At 39.4% G+C, this 24,573-nt stretch overlaps 2 protein-coding genes across 3 annotated transcripts; one reads left to right on the forward strand and one right to left on the reverse strand.

Moving 5' to 3' along the window:
• Positions 1-259: 259 nt before the first annotated feature.
• rb1 (retinoblastoma 1) lies at positions 260-23,959 on the forward strand. Of its 2 annotated transcripts, none has more exons than XM_087807542.1 (27): positions 260-492; positions 581-701; positions 1,418-1,521; positions 1,868-2,002; positions 2,463-2,495; positions 2,593-2,642; positions 3,678-3,788; positions 4,197-4,342; positions 4,415-4,492; positions 6,772-6,881; positions 6,952-7,029; positions 7,143-7,230; positions 7,303-7,419; positions 7,495-7,551; positions 7,938-7,969; positions 8,211-8,287; positions 8,347-8,555; positions 18,155-18,270; positions 20,677-20,819; positions 20,902-21,047; positions 21,140-21,244; positions 21,318-21,431; positions 21,499-21,647; positions 21,754-21,796; positions 21,873-22,015; positions 22,745-22,791; positions 22,856-23,959. In XM_087807542.1, the coding sequence occupies exons 1-27, from the start codon at positions 380-382 to the stop codon at positions 22,918-22,920; spliced, it is 2,730 nt and encodes a 909-aa protein (XP_087663668.1). In that variant the 5' UTR covers positions 260-379; the 3' UTR covers positions 22,921-23,959. The 2 variants fall into 2 exon arrangements, with proteins under 2 accessions (XP_087663668.1, XP_087663669.1); XM_087807543.1 differs by having other exon boundaries at positions 581-695.
• On the reverse strand, positions 14,751-16,356 carry LOC148066437 (lysophosphatidic acid receptor 6-like). Its single transcript, XM_087807878.1, has one exon. It carries the CDS (start codon positions 16,144-16,146, stop codon positions 15,061-15,063), a length of 1,086 nt encoding a protein of 361 aa, XP_087664004.1. The 5' UTR covers positions 16,147-16,356; the 3' UTR covers positions 14,751-15,060.
• Positions 23,960-24,573: the final 614 nt, after the last annotated feature.

Here is a 24,573-nt window from a genome sequence, read left to right on the forward strand (position 1 = left end):
GTTCATACTGTATGCCCGTCATCTAAAAAACATGTTCAAACTCATACCCTTTATGGGTCATTTTAGACTCAAATTTCCACACTGTGGCGTAAATGAAAACAGTAACGTGTTATAATATGTTCAGGATCAAGTCTTGAATCAGAATCGGTTTGTATTTGGCACGGGGCAAGGTAATCTCCGCCCGTGTAGAGTCACGACGGTAGGCAAATCAAACTCACCAGTCTCTGGTCGCTCCAGGAAGCCGCTCTTGTTATCGGTTCGCCACTGCGCCCAAGCAGAGGGATTTAAACCTTTTAAACTGAACCATTACATCAACAACCGTTTGGCATTTTTCGTTGATATTTTAGAGAAACATATTGTCCAATATCCGAACACAAAGATGCCACCAAAGAGGCGCAGCGGTGGGACCGCGCAGAGAAAAGAGCCCAAAGCCAGTGTTGATAGTTCGCCTTCAAACGAGAAGGACAAGAGTCCAGAGTTCTCTCTGAAAAAGTAAGGTTTCCCTTTGTTTACACAAGCATTTACTGCACGTTGCAGTTGTCAACATGTTTATTGAACACCGTTTGTGTTTCTCCTTCAGACACAAAGACAAGGAAGCCGAGTTTGTTTCCCTGTGTGAGAGTCTCCATGTCACTGACCCGGTGTGTGATCGAGCCTGGACCCTCTCCAGGACCGTCCAGGACTCCCTGGATGAAGTGGGTGTAAGTTCCCCTGGTTACATGTCATGACATGATAATACACATCAATGCCTCAACAGAAAGTCATACACATTTAGGAAGTTCCTATCAACCCAACCCAACCACCAGTTTTAAACTAAACTTGTTTTATTTTGTTAAATATCCACTGCTACTGTATCATCGATACAGCCCTTTGTTGATCTAATATAGATGGATGGATTAACTTTATTAATCCCTCTGGTAATATCTCCTCTGTGTGTCTCTGGTTTCCTCTTTTACACATTTTTGAGTAATACTTTCACGTGATTTAGAAGTCATCTGTAACCAAAGCAACTTAAATTCAAGTTGCCACTGGGAATTTATCTGACAACTCCCGCCGCTACTGAGATGTTGAGGATGTCCTCTGCATCCAGCCTGAAAAAAGAGGTTGAAAATAAATAAACAAGACTTGTATTTGTTCATATTTTAAATGGTGTAGGTGCTGGTTGCATCATAATGCAGAGCAACATCTCACTTTTAAAATGGTTCGCCTGTAGCTGTTCATGTTCCTCTAATGATTCGTGGCTGGCACAGACACCAACCACCATTGACACCACCAAGAAACATTAAATGATACTTGATTTATTATTAGATCAATTAGTTGTCGTGCCTGTTGATAAGAATCCTATCACATTTTGAACAAACTGTGTACACTGATAACTGATGATTCTAAGCAATTATTATTATTCTTTCTCCCACAGGAGGGTCATAAGAAGCTCTGGGCCGCCTGCCTTTATGTGACGGTGACCGATATGGACGTGGCATGTTTCACTTTGACGCAGGTTCTGAAAGCAGTTGGTGTGAGGTAGGCAAAATACAACCATCCCCTTTGTGACCCTGGTCTCGAAAAGCGCCATATAAATAAATATTACTTACTTACTTACTTACATGCTGGTGTGTTGGCATGTTACTGTATACACCTTTTGTTGACCTCTTATGTCAGTCCGTCACGAAAATTTACATGAGCCTAAATTAACATTTTGATTTTGTTCGTATGCGCAATAATCCAAAATTACTGTTTAAATAGTGTTGTGTGTTTTTCTTTCTTAATCTGCACTGTATCGTGTGTAGAGGAGTTAATAATCAAGTTTGAATCAGAACAGTTTTGGTTGTTTTTATGCCCTAAAATAATCCTTTTTTTTAATCTACAGTGTGAAGCAGTTTCTGGCTCTGGTGCAGAAGTTGGACGTGAACCTGGACACAATAAGCACAAAAGTTAATTCAGCTCTGACCAGGCTGGAGAAGAGATACAACACACTGCTGGCTTTGTGTCAGCGGTTTGAGAAGTGAGTTGAAATGACTCTAATTTATAATCTAAGACCATTCATCTTAAAAGAAAAAAACAGTAATGTAAGATTTTCTGATTGTTGTTTGATGCTGATGGATGATAGCATTACAAATAGGGCAATGGTTTAAATTTGTATCTACTTCATGATAAAGCATGGTTAACATCAGCACTATAAAAAGTCTTACATTAAAGATTAGCCGTTTCCCAATTAAAGACTGCAAAAAGTTTTAGGGCGCTCAATCCCACTCTCGCTATTTATTATGCTGCACCCACTGTGCAGATATTAAGCTTGGCTGTCTGCCAGAGACTTCCGCTGTGTAGACTTGGGAGTTTAAGAGTTCCTCATGAAACAATGCAACCCCCATTTGGAAGAATTCATTAAACCTCTACTCTTCTGTGGAACATCTTGGTAGCTTCTGAATCATTTAATTTTACAAAGTGTCTTTGTTTTCTTTCAGAATCTGTAAGAATATATTCGTAGCCACTGGCAAGTAAGTAGAGTTTTAGTTTTATTAAGTATCTTGAGTAAAACGTGTGTTTACAGGATTTACTTTTGGTTTTGGCCTAAAATGATCTTTGTTTTTTCAGGGAGCAGGCTACTTTGCGGAGCTGCTGGACTTTGTTTCTTTTGGCTAAAGGTGAGTGTTCTTTTTTGTAATTCATGTAGAAGTCAAGAGTCAATAGTGCCGGAAAAAGAATGTTAGACGTAGGAGAAAGGAACAAGAAGAAGACCTAGAAGGAAAAGAAGAAGAGGTAGGAGGAAGAGAAAGAAGAATGTTGGAGAAAGAGAAGGAGAAGACGGAGGAGAAGACTTGGGAGGAAGAGAAAAGAAGATGTAGGAAAAGGAGAAGACAAAGGAGGAGGAGAAGATAAAGACGGAGGAAGAAGAGAAGGAGAAGACGTAGGACGAAGGGAAGAGGAAGATAAGATGAACATGAAGGAGGAAGAGAAGAAGAAGACGGAGGAGGAACAGATGAGGACGTAGGAGGAAGGGAAGACGGAGGAGAAAGAGAAGGACAACATGGATGAGAAAGAGAAGAAGAAGACGGAAGAGAAGAAGAAGACGGAGGAGAAGGAGAAAAAGAGGAGGAAGAGAAGGAGAAGATGGAAGAGAAGATGAAGACGGAGGAGGAAGAGAAGATGAAGACGGAGGAGGAAGAGAAGGAGAAGACTTAGGGCGAAGGGAAGATGAAGACGGATGAGGAAGAGAAGATGAAGACGGATAAGGAAGAGAAGATGAAGACGGATGAGGAAGAGAAGATAAAGACGGAAGAGGACGAGAAGGAGAAGACGTAGGGTGAAGGGAAGATGAAGACGGATGAGGAAGAGAAGGAGAAGACGTAGGAGGAAGAGAAGATGAAGATCGAGGAGGAAGGGAAGATGAAGACTGAGGAGGAAGAGAAGATGAAGACGGGAAGATGAAGACTGAGGAGGAAGAGAAGATGAAGACTGAGGAGGAAGGGAAGATGAAGACTGAGGAAGAAGAGAAGATGAAGACGGAGGAGGAAGAGAAGATGAAGACGGAGGAGGAAGAGAAGATGAAGACGGAGGAGAAGGAGAAGACGGAGGAGGAAGGGAAGATGAAGTTGGAGGAGAAGGAGAGGATGAAGACGGAGGAGGACGAGAAGGAAAATACTTTATTTTTGTATAAAGTTTCTCTCCCATGTTTTCAGGAAGAGCTCTGCAGATGGAGGACGACTTGGTCATATCGTTCCAGTTGCTTCTCTGCTCGCTTGAGTTATTTATCAAGCGCTGCCCTGTCGTCCTGCTGCAACCTCTTTACAGTAAGATCTTCGTGTCGATTTTACAGTTGTTTGAGTTTAAAATATCTGAGTTTACAGCTCATTTATTCCTAAATAAGGTTCAATTTGACTCACACAGCCTCTTCATGTCTGCATCATAATGAATAGTCAAAGATGCATTTTTATTACACTTCATCTTCTATGTAAGTAAGTGAGTTCTATTTGTAAAGGGCCTTTCGCAGACCAAAGCGCTTAAACAACAAAACAAAACACAGTTCAGAATACATACAAATTTAAAAACATTAAAAGGTCATGTAGTGACAAACAGAACAGCCACAAGATAATTTAGAAAATGCCTGCACAAATAAAGCCATAATGTCATCACATCTGTCGCAACCCAAATCATCAAATCTTAAGTGTTTCACGAATGAGTATTTCAATCCTCTTCAGAATCGTCGATCAGTAAAGTTCCGAGCCCTCCTCCACAAACTTCTCGACGAAACCAGAGCAAAGCCAAATCCCGCGCGGCAGAACCAGTGATGGACATGCAGCTTCTGGAAGTCCTCTGCAAAGAAAATGAATGCAATGCTGATGAGGTAACATTTCTAATTCTATATATATATAAATACAAACTTAAATGGTTCTTTATTTAACTGGTTGTTTTTTAGGTGAAGAACCTCTATCAGACAAGTTTCTCTGCCTTCCTGGGCTCGCTTGATCTTCCAAAGTCTCTAGATGTCTCTCAGGTAACTACTACACACTTCTTCTGCTCCATGAACGTCATTGATCGCTTTATCTATTTGCCTTTTATTTGTGATTTGAAAAAAGATTTTTAAACATGATAAATGGTTGAAAATCACTTCATCATCTGCAAACTCCTTCATCTCATCCTTGAACCTGCATAGCCAGAAAAGAAAAACCTGATATAATCGTAACCACAATTGTTGTCAAGTTAACAGCTAAAATTATGAATATTTATTATGGTTGAGAAATGTGTGCAAATCAAGTATTTTTTTTGCTATTGGTGGTCTCACAATAAAATGTTGCACACGGTATTATTTAAATGTATTGTAAAAAGCTGGAGAGGCAAAGCTCCAGGTAAGTTGCACACTTTTTGAAACCAGTGATTTATTTGAATAGCAGACAAACAACCATTGAACTTCATGTAAGGGATTTATTACCACACCAACCTTATTTATGGTGCCGACGAAATGGTGAACTCCCATCATGCCTTTCTATACACTGCTGTATAGTGCGACTGGTCACTATAATGATTTTTTTATTCTGATTGGTGGCTGATCGGCAAAGCTTTGTCACTGTTTTTGAGAGGGATGGCAACTCTTGCAATGTTGTGTTTGCAAATTCTAAGTAAGTCAGTAAGTAATATTTATTTATATAGCGCTTTCCAGACCAGGGTCACAAAGCACTTAAACAATCAAAACAATATTCAATAAAGTATATATTTTAAAGATCAAGATAAAACTGATAACACAACAGGAGTTCCAGAAAATCAAGGAAAAGCCTGAACAAATAAAAACGTCTTAATTTTATGTTATTTAATAAATGTTGTTTAAACAAATTAATTAAATGGTCAGTTCTTTGCAGACTTTGTTTAATGCAGGGTTTTTTGTATATAACGTAAAAAATGAGGGACAGTTAAGAGTTGACTACTGACCTTCATTTACACAGTATGACTTCCATGTGATCACTTTATTGCTGTGTGATTTTCATCCTCCACAAACTGCCACAAAACTAAATTGATGTTTTTTTAAACTCGGTCACGACCTATAAGATTATATTACTCTCCAAAATAATTAAGTTTGTTGCCTTGTAAAGTGGCACAGTTATATGTGTCATCCAGCTCTTTGTTTACTGTCATCGTGCCGACCAGCTGCTGGTTGTTCCCCTTTCTTGCTGGTTTGTGTTTGTTCTTCCATAAAAATGTGTTGGGAACATATTTGCTGAAACACTGTTTGCCGTCACTCAGCCAGTTTGAGTTATTACAACTGCATGGGTGCAATTCTCTGAAGCACGATGATGCTGTTTGCTGACAAAGACAAGGAGCCTCGTAAGGAAATTGAACATGAGTGTCGATCTCCCGGGCAACCAAGGATCGATGTGCTCAGGCAGAATCTGTGAGGAAAGTTGAGGGCAACCCCTGCGAATCTCAACAATAATTTGAAGCAAACAATTTGCCCCCCAAAAAAACCCTGAAAATGTGACATTAATCCTTGTATTACATACAGCTGATCTGGTTTATGTATGTTTTGTACAAATACGAGGCTGTTTTTGTCATTTTTCTTCAAGATAAATATAATTCCTTCAAGATAAATGCCTATTTAAGATAAATAAATGGATAAATTACTATTTATAATGAATGTGCTATTTGATGGTGTACAGTGAACCGTTTAAAAGAAGAAGAAGTAGCTGTGGTACAATAGAAGTGCTAAAAATATATATAAATACTCTATTTGACATATATAACAAACCTTAAATTGTCAACTGGTAGAAAAACTGAATCATAATAGAATGAGTTATCAGGTGTTTTCAATTACTGTGGAACTGAAAGAAATCCTGAACTGCAAATAATTATACCTTGTTCATGGTTATTAATAACTCATAATGTGAATGAACTCTGCCAAACTACCTTTCAGACTAAAATAAAATTGTTCAGACTCACAATCCCTCCTCACTCCAAACACCACTCTTACTTGGTCTACCTGCCTCTTGGTAAACTCATCGCTACAATCACTTGTTTTAAGCTAAACTTCATTTCTCCTTTACTGCTATTTACCACCATTTCAATAAAAAGCAGGAGTTCTTGTACAGAGACTTAATTTTAACTTTTCACTCATGGTCAGGTGAATCTGTGTGTGTGCACTTCTAGGTGCTGGATTACATGAGAAAAACACGTAAAGGAAATACTTAACATGATCAATGGCTCAATTTAAATATCAACTTGTTAAACGATGTAAACCAGAAAAGTGTGTGTTCGATGTATAAGATCTAAAACTGTCCTCCACAGACGACTGAACTGGACAGACAATATGAAGAGCACTACCTGAGAAGCGGAGACATTGATGGACGCTTGTTTTTTGACCGTGACAGCTCCGTCATTCCTCCTAAAGCTGAAATGTAAGTACAAGTAATTTCTACCTATTCAACCTTAAAAACTGACTAACATTAGTTCTCTTCTGGTTTCTAGCGCTCCGGTGGAGAGAACACCGAAGAAGAATTCCCCAGAAGAAGAATCATTGCTCATCCCACCGCAGACTCCCATCAAGTAGGTTCATGAGAAATTTTGATGTGTTCCTGTCATCCTACTGAGAGACTGATCACATGACTTGTTTGGTGATCTTATTCAAATCTCATTTAAGTAAAACCTTTTCTCCTCAGAACCGCGATGACCTCCATACAGCGGCTGCGCGGAGATCTGACCTCCACTGGAGATCAACCATCTTTGACCCTGCAGAAATATTTCAATGTTTGTTTTCTCACCATCACCTTTTGTACAATAAAAACAACCTTCTTGATCCTTATTTAACTTCTTTGGCAGAACTGCACCGTGAACCCAACACAGGATGTGCTGAAGCGCGTGGACACACTGGGACAAACATTCAATCAGAGGTTCGGTCAGTCGGTTGGTCCGAGCTGCGAGACCCTGGGGAAACAAGTGAGAGTTTGAATTTGTTGTGCATTTAAATCTTTCTGCTCATAATGTAACTTGTGTTTTCGAAATCTTTTCCAGAGGTTTGAGCTCGGTGTCTCACTCTACTACAAAGTCATGGAGGCCATGCTGAAATCGGTAAAGTACTATACAATTCTGTGATTTAGCAATTTGTTTTTAACTATATATTGTTACTTTTACTTTCTTGCTTTATGGGTAAAATGTCAGTAATGTTTTTGTCATTCCTTCTACGTATTCATTTCCTTTTTATATCAATTGTTTTTCAAACTCAGTGTTCCAGAAAACACGTTTAATTAAAAATGGGATAAAAGCAAAGCATCTAAATCAAGAACTTTTAGAAAGGATTAATTTTCATTAAAAAAAAAACGAAATTATGAATATTATATATTTGCCTGAATAGAAATTTATAACAAAACAACCTTTGAACAAAATAAATGGTCAAAACCTTGTTACTACATCAAACTACATCAGCTTATAACTATGTTTTTTTGTTTTCTTTGCAGGAAGAGCAGCGACTGTCTGTGCAGAATTTCAGGTATGTCTTGGCATTTGTGTTTTTTTTAATTGGTTGCTTTGGTTTCTTTCAACTTCCAGTTGTAACAGCAATTCTCTTCACACCTTGATCCTGCAAGTCACAAACCTTTATGTCCTCATTCTTCCGTTATCTCATTGCTACTCTGAACAAGATCATTTTATGTGTGCATTAAATCTATAGTAAACAATAACGCTGCATATAAATAAATCCTGAGTGATTCATTTTCTTACGTCTTTTTCAGTAAACTTCTCAACAATGCCACCTTCCACACTTCCCTCCTTGCCTGTGCTTTGGAGGTTGTCATCTCAATCTATGATGGTGAGATTCAAGTAGTTTTGTCAGTCGGAGCAACCGTTAATTTCCCTGTGACTCTACAGAGAGCAGCTTCAAGTCAGGAGGAGGAGGAGGGTCGTTGGACACAGGCCTGTGTTTTCCCTGGATACTGGATGTGCTTTGCCTGACTTCCTTCGACTTCTACAAAGTCATTGAGAGCTTCATCAAGGCCCATCCCACTCTGAGCAAGGATGCTGTTAAGCACCTGGAGACCTGCGAGAACCTCATCCTGGAGAGGTTCGCCTGGACCAGGGTCAGTTTTAACATGTTTTTTTTTCATATGTAGGCTGATGAATACAACGGGTGTGTATCTTCAAGAATCTGGGGTGCAATGCGCATCACGACTCAGGGGTGACGATAGGATGTATCCTGATACTGTCGAAACAAGTATATATTTGTAGTATTGATTGAGAACTTGACTCTGGTGTTGCAGAATTTACAGACCACATGACTCTTGACTAATTCGTAACTTCTTTTATTTATTTTGAAACCAAAATATGTCCAATCATGAGCTTTAAAAGCTGCTGATCTCACTTAATTGTTCATTTATCTAATCCAATCATATTAAACATAAACCAATTATGATTAACTTTGAATTAAAAGCAAAAAAACAATATTTAAAAATACAGTTTTGTTGAATATCAAGTGTACTGTTATTTTTCTCACCCCTGTAATTTATGCAGTCAAAACATGAAATGCGACAATGTTGATGGGATTGAAGAGGATACTGATGGTGGCCCCTTTGAATTTCATGGGTGTTCAATTGTTAGAAATGTGCTTAAGCAAGTTATTTTTGTAGCTTTTTCAACGAAGAAAGTTGCATTTCCCAAACATTATTCAACATCATCAATATCTATGATTTTTCTTTTTTCATTTGGTTGTTAAATAGCAGTTTCAATGAAAAATGACTTATTACTATGAAAAGACATGAACAAGAAAATTAAGATGATGAATTTTACAACGACAAACATTTATTGTTGCACTTGAATTATTAAACTTTTCAGTTGACAGTCGACAAGTCAATGTCCAGGTGTTTTTAAGCTGCCATAGTTGGAAGCCTGAACTGAAACAGGTTCTCCAAACTTTGTAAAAACACCTCACAACTACCTATTAAAATAAATTACATTTACTTGGCTCCACGACCCCTCGCAGCAGTGGCAGAGTATAATCTAAAAGTCTTTAATTGCCCACCCCTGGTCTTCGATGCCCCTTAGCGAGGTTCTTCTGAGCCTCTTTGTTGATCAGGCTGCTGGAGAAGCAGTAGATGATGGGGTTGAGGAAGCAGTTGGAACTGGCCAGCACCAGCACCACAGGGTGCAGCAGCTTTGCCACCGTAGCGAGAGCACAGCTGTGCAGCAGCCCCACATGCGTGAGCGTGTAGAAGAGCAGGTTGACGTGATATGGGACGAAGCAAAGCAGGAAGATGCCCAGGACCCAGTAGATGACTCTGAGGGTGTGCTGGCGACTGCGGCACAGTTGGGGCGACCTGTAGTGTTTCTGGAGGAGCACGTGGAGAACCCTGCAGTAGCTGTAGAGCAGGAGGATTGTCGGCAGCAGGAAGAACAGCATCACCAACCCAAGCACGTAGAGGATGATGGTTCTGTGTCGAGGCGAGGACGGGTCCAGCAGGCAAGGCTGGTCTTTGTGCGTGGCTGCTGATCGCAGCAGCGGCAGACTGACGCTCAGACCCAGGACCAGACACCAGACGCCTCCACTGACCAGCTGCGCCCCACGAAGCCTGCGCAGCGGGGAGGCCAGCGGGTGCACGACCGCCAAGTAGCGATCCACCGCGATGCACACGAGGAAGAAGATTCCTCCGTACAAGCTGATGTATTTTAACGTGAACGTCAACTGGCAGTACCCCGCCCCGGGACTCCAACTCACGTTCATGGACAAGGCCCGGGCACTGTGGTGGTAGTAGAAGATCCTCAGCGGCAACGAAATGACAAAACACAAGTCGGCGGCCGAGAGGCTGAACATGTACACGGCCGTGCTTGTCATGGAGCAGCCCGACACGCACAGCCTGTGCAGAGCCAGACTGTTGGTGGCCAAGCCCAGGAAGAAGATGATGCTGTACGACACCCGGAAGAAGACGAAGCGGTAGCTAGTGTCCACGCTGCAGTTGGACAGAAGAGACTGGGACGTTGTGTTCCACAAATCCATGCCTAGTCATGAGGTGACCTGACACACACATCAACCAAAAATATGATATTATATACATTTTACTGTATACATTACTATCTTGTTTATGGCGGGGGTCGCGATGTGAAACCCTCTGAATTATATTAAATCCGGAGAGTAGGGAGAATAGGGAGAGTTAGAATTTTCACTTGTTTAATTTGAAAACATTTAGTATGGCCATAACCACACCCACTCTGCTGTGATTTGTCAAACACCAAGATTTGTCACTGTGCATCATCAATACTGAAAGTCTCCTCCTCCAAGGGACTCATTGTATGAACAAAGCAGGGTTTGAATACAGCTGGCCGCAGGAGGAGTGAAGCCATTATTACATCATAATGGACTGCTCTTGTAACCTCTCGTTCGCTGAGATTTAAAACGGGGGGGAGAACTTTTTAAAGTAATAACTTCAAAACATTGTCATGAGGAGAGACTTACTGCATCTTGGAGAGGAAGACTTTACCATTTTAAACATGTGGGTGAGTCAGATGATTTTGGTTTTCACATTAGTTGACCTTTATTAGTTTATATGCTTTATATAAATCACCTGTTTAACAGTGTAAACAATAAGCATTGCCATTCCTGACTGTATCTTGCTACAATACATTTAGTAGTGTTTTTTGTGAAACATCGACCAAGTGGAAGGTGAACTGCGATATGACAAGGAATGACAGTAATTTAACTTTAATGCAATGGACATCATATTTACTGTTAAAAATCCCTCATAAAAATAAGTAAAGTGGTGGAGAGAGAAACTTATTTCAACAATACATTTTTCTCTCTATCTCAGAAGTTCAAAGAATAAAAAATGTCACTGTAAAATAAAACACTTTCTTTAATCAACAAAAAACACATGACAAAAGGAGGAAAAAAAGATGCTTAACTATCCTAAATGAAGATAAATTTCCATCTCACTTTCTAACTCAAACACTAATAAAAGTTTGCCAAATGAAGGTGAATTGAAATGCACATGGCCTGTCGACGGTATCTTCAATATGAGGTTAGTGATAAAATAAATAAGATGTCATTTGTTTTAAAAAGATAAAAACGAAAAAGAGTAACTCAAAGACAGAAAAAAATATATAAAGCAAGAAAAGGGATATTGTATGAATTTAACAGCTGCAGTTATTATAAATATTTTACAATTAATATATTTATATTTTTTTTCCACCCAAACTGATTATTTTCTATTTAAGAACAATCCTTTTAGTTGCTAAAATCAATGCAAATTGATTTATTTTCATTGATTGAGATTTTCATATTTGCATACATACTTTTGCGATAATATTCGTAATGACATTTGGTCTATTTTAATGCAGTATAATTACTTGACAATTTTCTTAAATTGGCTTAGTCGGCGTCACTCACCAGATTTTAGCGGTGACAAATGTATTTTTCCAGTCATCTGGTGTGAAGAAGTAGCAGGTCCAACCACTCAGGGTGCAGTTTCGCACATGATGCTGACACACACACACACACACACACTCTTACAGACACACACACTTACAGCCCCACCTCTCTCTTGGTGTCATCACTATGTAGACGCAACAGCCTCAGAATTAAATACACGCGGTTATTGCTCGTATGAGGCCGAGTTTGAGTTAATATTTAACCGTCCTGGTAATCTTGATAAATGACACGGAATTAATCTTCCCTGTAATATTGAGATGTCTATGCATCATGCTGTCATTGTGAAATCTGCTTAGTAATAGTATAAGGAATTCTTGTATTTCCATGTATCTGAGGTCAACAGGGGTTTTTTGGAGAATAAGGACAATTTGATCTTGTGACGGAGAGAAAGTCTCTTGACTAGTGAAGTGAAACGAAGACATGAAGGTCATCATGTGATGTCTTCTTTCATGGTCGTACATGTGACAAAATGTTTTCTTTCCCTGGACATTACACAAGAACAAATGCTAGCCATTGTTGGGACTCACAAGCCTTTCTTGTTCTCTTTCTACCAGCAACATGTAGAGCTTGATTGTAGAAGGACGAGATGTTCCCTTGTCAGTGTGGAGATGTATTCGCTCCGCTTTGCCTTGATCCAGATAAATGTTTTATTTAATTACCATGAATTGGTTATTATGAATAATACCTACATTTAATTTATGGTTTAAAAAAGGTTGAGGACCCTGTCTTGAGGATTTGGCACAAACATTTTTTTTTCTCTGCCTCAGTCGTTGCCTTTACAGGCAATCGTAAAGACTAAGGTTGAGTTACAGTATGAGCATATTTAACCTCTTGCTAAATTCCAGTGGATTCAGAGTTTAGTATGTGTGGCACACCTTCTTTTAATCCAACTAAATTTTAAACTAAGAGGGATTTCAGTGTTAAGATTCTGGTGCTTCATTTTGATTTACGTCTTGTTTGTTCTTAACTTTATTTACGATTACTCAAGATCATCTTCCCAGACAAGTGTTTCACACAATTAATGCCCTCAAATAATACCTAGGTTTGTTAATATATTTGACAGACAATTTTTTATTTTGCAAAAAAAGTTGGTTTGAACAAAATCAGTTTACACTTAACCGGGAAAAGCAGATCTACATTTCGAAAATTCTCATGCTTATGTTAGTTTTTAGAAAAAAAAAAAAAAAACGTTATCACTATAGTGAATTAAACTGAAATTATGTATTTTTTAATACTCATCCATAAAGAGAAAAAAGTAAAATTTGTTCGACTGTAAAGACTGAAAGCTCTTTGTGTGGTGATTTCAGTAACGCATTCAATTTGGACTTTGCATGAAAATGAAAATAAAACTGTAGGACAGGAATTCAAGCACTAGAGGTCGCAGGCTCTAGAAACTCGAACCTTATTTTACAACATGTGCTATCAAAGTCTGCCGCCATAAAGCCAGAAGGAAAGTCCAGAGTCAGTTTGAGGCGGCGATAAGACCTCTGTCTCCGTTCAATTATGATGGTGAAACAATGCTGCTCTTGAGAACTGCACAACTGACTCGCGAGGCAAGTTGTTTCTTGCGTGTTGAAATTTCACAATCGGCTCATCATCGCGGTTCTGCCCTCACTGTCAGCAGACCCTCGGGCAGAACTTCAGTGGAATGCAGCCAAGCATGGCTGTAACGCACCCAAAACACATCCTTAAATTCCCCCTTATTTTCTTCAAGTTTAAAACTGTACAATAATTAGTTAGTTTCCCAGCAGTCTGAATTATACTCAGATTAACATTGTAATCTTGTTCTGTTGGTAATAAATGACTTGATTATCATGTTCATTGTTGTTGCAGACGCACAGACTTCCTTCCCACTTTTCGAATCTCTTTCTGGCAGTTTTCTACCGAACAAAATAAACCATTCCCTTTCAAACTATTCCTCCTCCTAACATGTCTTTCAATGCATTTGTAACACTCATAATATTACAATTCTCGAGGATTCTCTTTAATAATAGTTTCATGTAATAAACACACTTAAAAAGCTTACACATTTATTTTTGGGAGGTTGTTATAAAGCTCTTGTTCTGAAGTCGGTAGTTTATATGAATCAGGATACAAGTGCTTCTCACTAGTATTTTGTTCAAATATTTAACCACAAATTAGAATTAATTAATACATTTCCATCTGTTTCATTATAGAAATCTGTCTAGTCCACCTTATACTGTTTCAATTCATGTTTCATGTCATTGTAAACGTAGAGCTAACATTTCATTTCTCATGACTTCTTTATTTAATCCTGATACATTATGGTATCACAAAGAACATTTATCAGACATTACATTGCATTATAAGGCTTTATAGACGATGTAATGAGGGTTAAAAAAGTCTCTCAGCTTATCTAGTGTTCTTGCTTTCTGTCTTGGGTGTAATTTACAGCCGCATCTCACTTGTATTAACTAAAAAAGAAATGAGGACATTTAAAGATAGGACAATATTTAATGTATTTAAGTAAATTTGTTGAGTCAACAAAAATGTATTGAAACAAACATTCCCCTAAAACTGGGGTTAAAGTTGATATTGACTTGTTAACTCACAAAACAACATGCCTTCATACATGTCCCCGGCTAACATGTAGGTTTAGCTTTAACTTACTTAACTTAAGTTACATGTCTGTGTCACCCACACCTGTGGGCTCAAGTTTCTGTCTGAGCTTTTGGTCTTTCTGTTTTACATCCAAACGTTCTGGTAGCAATGCAAATACTGGTGACTGCGCCCAGCTGCCGGTTACGTAATCGAACACAAGTTAATGGAATTTACCACTCAGTGTAGTCGAGTGTAAGGAGACCCTAGACTTAAGTACGGTTGGACTCAAAACAAATCAAAATAATGAAAAGATTTATTTTCTTTCCGACAATTTTCCAAAGCTGTCACATGCTGCTCTATAAAGTGCCAAAATAAAAATAGATTAAAATAGATCAGCAAACAACAGAAATTCATAATACTGTTCATGCTTAAGCAAAGCGGGAAATTCTGCTCTGAATTTGCAGCTAGACACTGGAAACTGTTGATGTTCTGCTGGAGGATTTAGTTCATCTGAGCACCTCGTATACACGTGTATCACTCTGCTTATACACCTTAACGTCACAGGAACTCCTTGCAATCCAGAGGTTGTACATGCTTGACAGCGACTAGGCAGTAGTAGCTTCCGTGAAGTCTTTGGTACTTAAAGGCACCATCGCCAAAGTTCGGGGTGTAGTCCTGGGGCTGCTCTGCGAGCTGTCCCCCTGTAGCTTCTCGAACAGCCTGGCGCCGTTGTGCCAGACGGTGGATTTCCGTTTGATGGAGCTCTGAATGGTCTCGGAGGTGAAATAGTAAATCACCGGATCAAAGCAGCAGTTTGTCACGGCCAAGCACAAGGCGATGGGGTAGATGGTTCTGACCACATCCTCCGCGTGGCACCCTTTCAGAACGTTGGCGCGCACCATGGAGTAGAACATGAGGTTCACGTTGTAGGGAATGAAGCAGCAGCAGAAGATGAGGAGATGAACGATGATCATCCTCAGAATTTTACTCTTGTTCAAGCTCCCGCCTCGGCTGATGGTCTGGGGCTTGCGTAGAGTCCGTAGCACCATGACGGAGCAGAAGACGTTGACCAGCAGCGGGATGATGAAGCCCACCGTCTCGATGAAGACCACCACCTTGATGAGCTCCGACTTCCACTGCTTGTTGGAGTAGTTCTCGAAGCAGAAGTTTTTAGTGGAGTCGTTTTTATTCTTGTCCGACGTGGTGTCCAGGAACAGACCTGTGGGTATACTCCCGGACAGAATCATCAGCCACACGACACAGCAGGCCAGCTTGGCGTTCCTCTTAGTCCGGATGCCCTGCGACCGAAACGGGTGCACGATGGCCAGAAAGCGATCGACGCTGATGCAGGTGAGGAAGAGGATGCTGCCGTACATGTTGGTGTAGAACAACGTCACCGACATCTTGCAGAGCGCCTCCCCGAAAAGCCATTCTTTTTTGATGAAGTAAACGATCCGAAAGGGAAGGCTGAGCACAAACAAAGAGTCCGAAACCACGAGGTTGATCATGTACGTGGTCGTCTCGTTCCGTAGCTTTAACGTCCAGCCGAATATGTACACAGACAGCGCGTTGAAAACAAACCCCACCACAAACACCAGAGTGAACACCGTGCTGTACAGCGGGTACTTGAAGTCGTCGCCCTTCTCACACTTGGTGATGTTCCCGACACTCTGAAGGCTGCTCACACTCATCTTGAGACGGATCAGAACGTTCAGTCTTTCAGTCGAATAAATAAGATGGAAAAATACACATCAGCTGCAGCACATGGTTTGAAGGGTGTTGTATTCCATGTTAAGGGAAAAAGATCTTTCTCGGCGTAGTCCACTCCTTTCCCGAAGACCCCGCAATCGCCGAAATGTGTGTGATCGGCGTGTCTGAGAGCACAAAACTGCCTGTCAGACTCGCAAAGAATCTGTTGAGCTCTGGGGGTGGAGTTCTCCGCCGAGTCAAAGTCCTCCCCATGCTTGCTTGGTTTCTCACCTGAAATTTGACTCGGTCATATCGTAATAACCAATCAATAATAGCAAATAAAAAAACTTGTTTTACTAAATTAGAAAATTGAATAAGGGCTTGTTATTTGTGTGTGTGTAGCTATATATATATATATATATATATTTGGTCTTTTTTTTTTTTTTTTTTCTTTAAAGTTGGTTTCAATTCCTGTTTTTCTCACGAGAGGAAAAAGTGAAGTACATTTTTTTTGTGGTATTTACTATAAATACTAGCAGCAGCACAGAATAACCAGGTTCAGTTTCCAAACGTCAGGGTGTGTCGAACATGACCGGAAGAATGTGCTCACAACTTGTCTGTGCCTGTTTGAATATCAGAGTAAGAAGCAAACTTCCTGCTGTGAGCTCACTGCTTGTGCTCGCTTTTGAATGTTGCGCTTCTTCTATGCGGTGTTCAGTGACTGTCTGTGACACGAAGGAAGGAGGTGGGGGTTTACCAGGAGCATCCACATGACACTCACAACTGGTCTTTGACCAAATATTTTCATGACCATGTGAGGAAATAGGCGTGACACTATAATTAAAATCTAGAATTAATTTGGTTTCAAAAAATAACAACTTTGCTCCAATCTGACTAAAAGAGACGTTGTTTAATTTAGTTTGGGTTTTTTTAAGCTTTTTCTGCAAATTCAATTGACAATGGTCAAATCATGTTGGAATGGTGCATTGAAAAGCAGGAGGCACAAAAAATCTATTTATTAAACTAATATCAACTTGAGAAAATTATTAAATTAAAGATAAAAAAAATGATTCAGTTGAGGGGGTGATATAAAGGAAACACAATGTACTTTAATTTTTAGGTAATAATAATGGAATAATAAAAGGTTTAATTGTGGTTTAAATAAAAAGCCTTGGAAACCAACGCTCCTCATCCCGCTTTTGTTCCCATGATCTCCAAAACTTTGTTGGAAAACCCTGGACTAGATGTTGTTTTGATGTTGATGTGTGGAAGTGTCATGCAGAAAATTGATTTTGTGTGTACTAGCAAGTGTAGCAGTGCAGACTCATGTGTATGAGCGTGTCTTGTTTTCTGAACACATGTGGAAACACATTTCCTGTGGCTCTTGCATGACTTATGGTGATAGTGACGCAAAACACTTTTGGTTAGTTTCGTAGCTTCAACTAAACCTAAACTGACCTTTGTTACTTAATAATACATTTGTGTGACTGACGTGTGAGCTAAAAGTGTTAAAGATAGTGAAAGCAACTCTGCTGCTTTCAAAGACCTTGACAATATGGCAGGAATCAAAATTCCTCGTGCTTCAGTTTATGACAACAGTCCATATTTCAAGGGTCGTGTTCCCGTCATGCTGACTGTGCTAAATGTAATTATGTCCATCTTCACTTCCGATGTTTCTAGTTGTAGAAGAAAACTAACACCATCTAATAAATAAAGATTTTAAATAAAAATCAGGACAAAACAGAGGGCAGGAAACATTTATGTTGTATGTTTATAAGAAACCCTTACCCTAAATGGGTGATCTTTTTTTTAAGTGAGAAGAGAAACTACAACTAAGAAGAGTTGAATAAGTCACATAACTTGTTCCAGACTCCACTATGAGTCCAGTTGACTAAACACGCATCAAAAGCTCATGTTTGTGTCACAACTGCTCAGTGTTGACTGCTGGTCTCTCGCTGACCGTTTTCCTGTCTGTTTTCTAAGCTTGGCATCCATGTTTTGTGTCTGCAGGGCTCGCCTCTGTTCGAGCTGCTCAGGCAGGAGCACGAGGGCGGGGCAGCAGAACAGACGGAGGCTCCAGCAAACTTCTCTCAGCCGTTGAACCACAACCACACTGCAGCTGACCTGTGAGTCCCTCTGCATCACGTTGTCCCTCTCAAACCCTTAACCTTGAGTTCCCTTTTACAAAAAACAAAGAAAGTAGGATCCATCCACATTGCTGCGGTAAATTATTAATTTTAGTGCTGTTAAGAGATTAAAACTTTAATTATTATCTGTATTTATTTGATCTAATATATATATTTTTCCAAATCTGACCTACTCATTACAAAGCATCACGTTTCTTAATGTGAATTAGTTATTTTCAGATCAAAATATTGATAAAGATGAGATTTTCTGTCCATCGTTAGAAAATAGAAATATCAAGTTATTTAAGTTAAGGTATCAGAAAATAAATAGTGCACCATTCACTAGACTAATCTTTGTCAACTTCATGTGTAACTGACCATTGTTTTCACCCTGAAACCTAGACCACAAGACCAATAGACATAACAGTGTTATATATATATACTGTGTATATATATATATATATATATATATATACTGTATATAGTAGAGTCTACAGTAGAGACTGGAATCCAGGAGAGTCCGGAACTCTAACACTTCAATTTGTTGCATACTACTCGCTAGTAACCCCAGTCTATAGTTAATGCAAACTTTTAAACAAGTTATACAACTGACAATACAGAGGTTATCGTTTTTCTTGCACTTAAATGTCAAACATATGCTATTTACTACTCACTATTTTGACTCAACAATTGTAGCCCTAGTTACCCTACACAAACACCGACACCTACATACATAACCCTACACAAATAATAACCCTACTGTCAGAACACACATCCAACAGAAGTTAGAGAATAGGTATTTTTCTTTAGTGTCAGTATACTGCTAATACCTATAGTAAGCATGCCAAGTTTTAAAGACAGCAACTTTAAAACAGCTTATCAATATCCAAAAGAAATTAAACTTTCATGCATGGTATCACTTCTACTCTAGTACACTCTGACCTTGGAATAGCCAAATGCATTATTTTGAGCCCTGTATATTTATAATGTATTTATGATACATTCTGGCATACTCCCACAGTAGAAGTGTGACTCTTTGTTGAGCATGGCAGTCCAGCTTCTTTGCACCTGCATTTGTTTGAAACGCAGATTCCTTTGTAGGAACAAACAGAATGTCCATTTTCAGCACTGGCCATTATGCGTAACCGTTTTTTTTCATTAGTGACTCGGTATATAAGAGCTAACTCACCCCTGCCAAGCCAGTTCCAAAGTTGATGTCAAAATGACAGCATAAAGTAGCTTGAAAGAGTGATGGCAGAGGAAGAGCAGCAGCAGAAAGCAGGCTGACCCCAGGGTTACAATGTGTATTGAATGTGATTGAAGGTTTTTTAGGAATTTTAGGTGTGAAATGATTCAGTCTATATTTCAAAACATTTTGAAGCAATCTGAATTCCTCCTATTAGAATTGGAGATTGTCCTGGTAGAATTCCAATCTCTACTAGTAGAATCCGGAACTCTACTACTAGAGATTTTGATTCCAGTTTCTACTGTGACATATATATATATATATATATATATATATATATATAAAAATATAAATTTTTATTTTTTATTTTGCATAAAGACAACTTGTAAACGGAGGACTAATATTATATTCATGCAAATAAAAAATAAAGCACTGAATGTAACTATAATTAATGATTTGCAATTAATCACCTCATTTTATATTTTTACTGGATGATATGAGATATTTTTAGTCACAACAACACTCCCACAGTCGGTTAACAACAATTATTTAAAATTTCTCAATAAAAAATTGAAATGGCCACGGTTGCTCTTTTTTAAGCCTATGATGAATTTAACTGGAAAAAAAACATGCAAAAACAGTTTATACATTTTTAGAAATAGATACATACAAGTGAATGAAGATAAATAAGGGGATCCTTCCTGTGATGAAGACACATTAAAAATGTGATGAAGAAAAAAATGTCCACTTGAGATTCAATGAAGAGACGTAATGACGAGTTTGAAATTATTTTTTACCAGAAGTGATACAAGAGTCCTTCCATGTAAATGTCCTATTGTTCATTCACTTACGTGATATGAAAGTTGTGGTAAGAGACACAATAATTATCAGTTTCGACACAACCAGAAATGGATTCCACAACTTTATCTTTTAAATTTTTTAATGTAATTTTAATCAAAATATACATTATTATTTATCTATTTTTCATTATTTATGCTATTTTATGTCAATGTATTTCATTTTATGAATCTCTTTTTATTTAATTTATTTATATATTCTGTAACACCACCACAACAAATTCCAACTCTGGTAATAAAAGTTTCTGATTTTCCTTCATAAACACACCAACAAGTTTTGAATCCAAATAAGAACTTTAAATAATGATGTCAATAAACCCTAAAGCGGTGTTGCTACTGTAACTGAGAGTTTTATTTCGCCAGATATCTCTCCCCGGTGCGTCCTGGCGTCCGAGTCCTGCCTCCAGACTCACCCGCCCGGCCCTCCTCGCTACCTGCGCCCCCTGCTGCCAGCCAGACGCAACGACAGCCAAAGTCCATATCACTCAGCCTCTTCTATAAGAAATGTGAGTCTGCCTGCAACAGCGTGGTTTTTAAAATCCTAAAAAGTTTGAACATTGTTGTTAAAAAACGTTCTTTTGTTCTAAGTGTACCGACTGGCCTACCTGCGCCTGAAGATGCTCTGCTCCTACCTGCTGTCGTCTCACCCCGAGCTGGAACCCATCGTTTGGACTCTGTTCCAGCACACACTGCAGCACGAGTACGACCTGATGAGGGACAGACACCTGGACCAGGTTTCTTAATTCATTTTTTAATTATTACACGTGTATTGTTCCGTTGTTTGAGCGCTTTGTGACCCCGCCCTGTGAATATGGCGTTTCTGCAGCTGATGATGTCGGCCTTGTACGCCATCTGCAAAGTGAAGGGGGTGGACCTGCGCTTCAAGGCCATCGTCACGGCCTACAAGAACATGCCCAACGCCTGCCAGGAGGTGACGTCCTCAGCGACCGCCCTGCCCGTGGTCCTTGTTCAGACATTTTAAACTTTTGGTTTCCGTGCCACAGACCTTCAAGCACGTCCTGATCGCGGAGGGACAATATGACTCCATCATCATCTTCTACAACAACGTGTTCATGCAGAAGCTGAAGACCAACATCCTTCAGTACGCCTCCACACGGGTAAACCACCTCCCGCCTCGTTATTACCAGAACAAGAGCTGACTTTTTTCGTGATGATTCCCTGCAGCCGCCGCCGCTTTCGCCGATTCCTCAAATCCCTCGCAGCCCCTACAAGTTCCCCAACTCTCCTCTGCGTGTCCCCGGGAACAACAACATCTACATCTCCCCCATGAAGAGCTCTCGCATGTCTCCAGGAATCATGACTCCACGATCCAGGTATTTCCTCCAGCCACGAGCTTGGACTTTAAAAGAAAATCATACGTTAATGTGAGAGACTAGAGATCGACTTGTTTCATTCAACACACGTTTGTTTGCGTCGCAGGATGTTGGTGTCGATCGGAGAAACCTTCGGCTGCTCGGCTTTCGTACGTGTCGCTCACCGGCTCAAACATTCCTGGTGCTTTCAAACGAGATGTTTAACGTGACCTTGAACTCCTGCAGCAGTCCAACCGCTTCCAGATGATCAACCAGATGGTGAACGGCTGCGACCGCTCCTCCAAGAGAAGCCTGGACATGGGCACCAACCCCAAACACCTCAAGAGGCTGCGCTTCGACGTGGACGGGCAGGATGAAGCCGACGGAAGGTTCACGAAACTTTTATCTCATCATCTGCTTTTTCCTGTTTTCCACCAAGATTACAATTTAATACTTTCTCTTTTATTTACGCTTTTGAATTTGATATTTAAAAACAATGTTTGCTTATTGTGATATTAGAAAAAACGTCAAACATTTAAGAGGAAAATAAAAACAGAATTATTGACTGAAATTTGAAATATATGATCCTATTAAGTAATAATACATATATTAACAATAAGTTCCTGGTTTTATGTGGCGCAAGAATAAAACGAATCATAAATATTTGACCAAATGTGAAGGCATTATGAAGTCAGCTCAAAGGTCACTAGAGGCCTCCGGGCTGGACTTTGTGTTTTATAAAGGTTTTCTTCACAATAATGTTTTTGTGTCGTGTTACATAAAAAAAATAAAACTACTGAATAAGACCAACATTGTCTAATCAATTAAATAAATGGTTTATTCTAATTATTTTTCGCTACTAGAAACCCTAAACCATTTATTTATTTAAATAGTAATAGAGGTATTTATCTGAACAAGTGGATATTAAAGAGTAATACAAGATCATGTTGAGTTAAGGTGACTTAAATGTATAAATATTATACTATATTATATTATATATATGTATTAATATTTTTTTTCATTCAGTTTCACTTCTGTTCAATTGTTTTGGTCGCGTTTCCCTCTAAATGACTTTGACTTCCCTAAACGATGTCTCTTCTCGTCCTCGGTGTCCGCAGTAAATCCGGCAGCGACTCGACTCTGATCCAGAGGCTGGCGGAGATGAGTGAGTCGGCAAACATCACTTGTTCTGTGTCACGACGGTAACTGACTCTGCGTCGTCCTTCCAGGTTCCGCTCGCAGCTGCATGCAGGAGCAGAAGATGAAGGAAGACGCCGACTCTCGGAAAGAGTAACTCTCGAAACCTACTGAACTGACCTGCACTGTTTATCACAAGAGTGTGTCTGTACGTGTGTGTGTTAATTTTAGCTTGAGCCGAAAGTGTTTTGATTTTACAGCAACCGTTTTTTAACTTGGCCGCCGAACAATATGGAAATTGCTGAGTCATCTTTGATTAATCATGAGTTGCTCAGAAGCTCCGTCAGAATCTCATCCAGCGTTTTTTTATTTTTATTTCAAACTTGCACTACTGAAGGCACGTTCAGCCGCAGAAGTTGTTTTCTCTGAACTAAATAATGACGTGAACAACCGGCTCTTTGTTCTTCCTCTTACGCTGCAGGAGCGAATAATTGATGATCCTTTTTTGGGTTCAAAGTGGAAGCAAACTTTCAAAGCTTCTCTTTCACTGTGTTTTTGATGCAGATTAGTTGAGGTCAGTGAACGCATCGTTGGTTCTGAGATGAAGAGAGGCGGGTGACTATTGTCAGTTTCCTTGTCAATCAGGGGTTTAAATAAGTTTGTTCAGTTTGGATGCATTTGTTTAAAAGGACCGGGTCAGTAAACGCATCACAGCTGTTGGACCAGATTGAAGGAGTCGTTAAGGTACACAGACAAAAGAATAACGTCATTGAATGCATCATTGTTTTTCATTATTCCAGTAGAGTTTTGAGCACTTTTTTAAAAGAAAAGTTTTTATCATTTTAGTGTAAAAAAAATCTTGGAGATTGAGAAATCTTCCCTCTTAAATACAATAAATCACTTTGAAACTTTGAATCAAGTGAAGAACTTTAAAGAGCTTTTCGTTCAACTCAACATACACCTGAACCCAGTGAACTCGTTTTAGTGTGAGAATTATTTGTTAATATTATAGATGTTTGAAAGTAAAACTATTGAATCTGTTTTGTTTTTGGATTTTTCTTTGAAATTGTTTTTCTGCGTTGTTTTCAAAAGGGAAATTTGTTTTTTCCTTTTTTTTCCGCTCCTGCTGAACATTTCCAAGTGGCATGTTGATTGACTGTTCCCACATCTGCAATAAAAATAATGGTTTGATCTGACTTCTTGTTCTCGCCTCATGAACACACGCCTTTACTGCCCCCTACAGGTTCGAGCTTCGCCACTATACCAAGAAACGGTTAATGTTCGTTGGCCCTGGTCACAGGTTCAACTGGCTGTTGTTGAGTTTGTCTTATGCAGAACTGGCTAGTTTTATTCTATCCTGCAGAACTATGGCACCAACTAATAATATTCTAGTTATTACAGGGTTGTATTCAGAGTGGAAAAAATCAACAAGCGCTATAGTTCTGCCTCACTAATCGGCCATTTTGACTTACCTCTTACTTTACTCTCAAAAGCAGATTATCTTACATTTTAAGATACATCTTGGGATGTGACTGGAAGTTGTTTTCACACAGGAAACCAATAACTACTCGGGCCAGATGTGTCTTCGGTCTGAATGAAGGAGTCAAAACACCCTTCCGATGAAAATACTTTTGAAATTAAACACCTTTTTCCTCTGCAGTGATTGTAGAGCTTCAGCTCAGCTCCTTCTTCACCTCTGTAGATCCATCCGGTCTCCTCCACCCTTCCCTCTATAGTGACCAAGACCCTTAAATTCCTCCACCTGGGCAGGACCTTCTGCTCTTTTCTGAGGCTTCACAAAACCGAAGAA

Source organism: Callionymus lyra, chromosome 14 (genome assembly GCF_982586985.1).
Source record: "Callionymus lyra chromosome 14, fCalLyr1.hap1.1, whole genome shotgun sequence".
NCBI classification, from domain to species: Eukaryota; Metazoa; Chordata; class Actinopteri; order Syngnathiformes; family Callionymidae; genus Callionymus; species Callionymus lyra.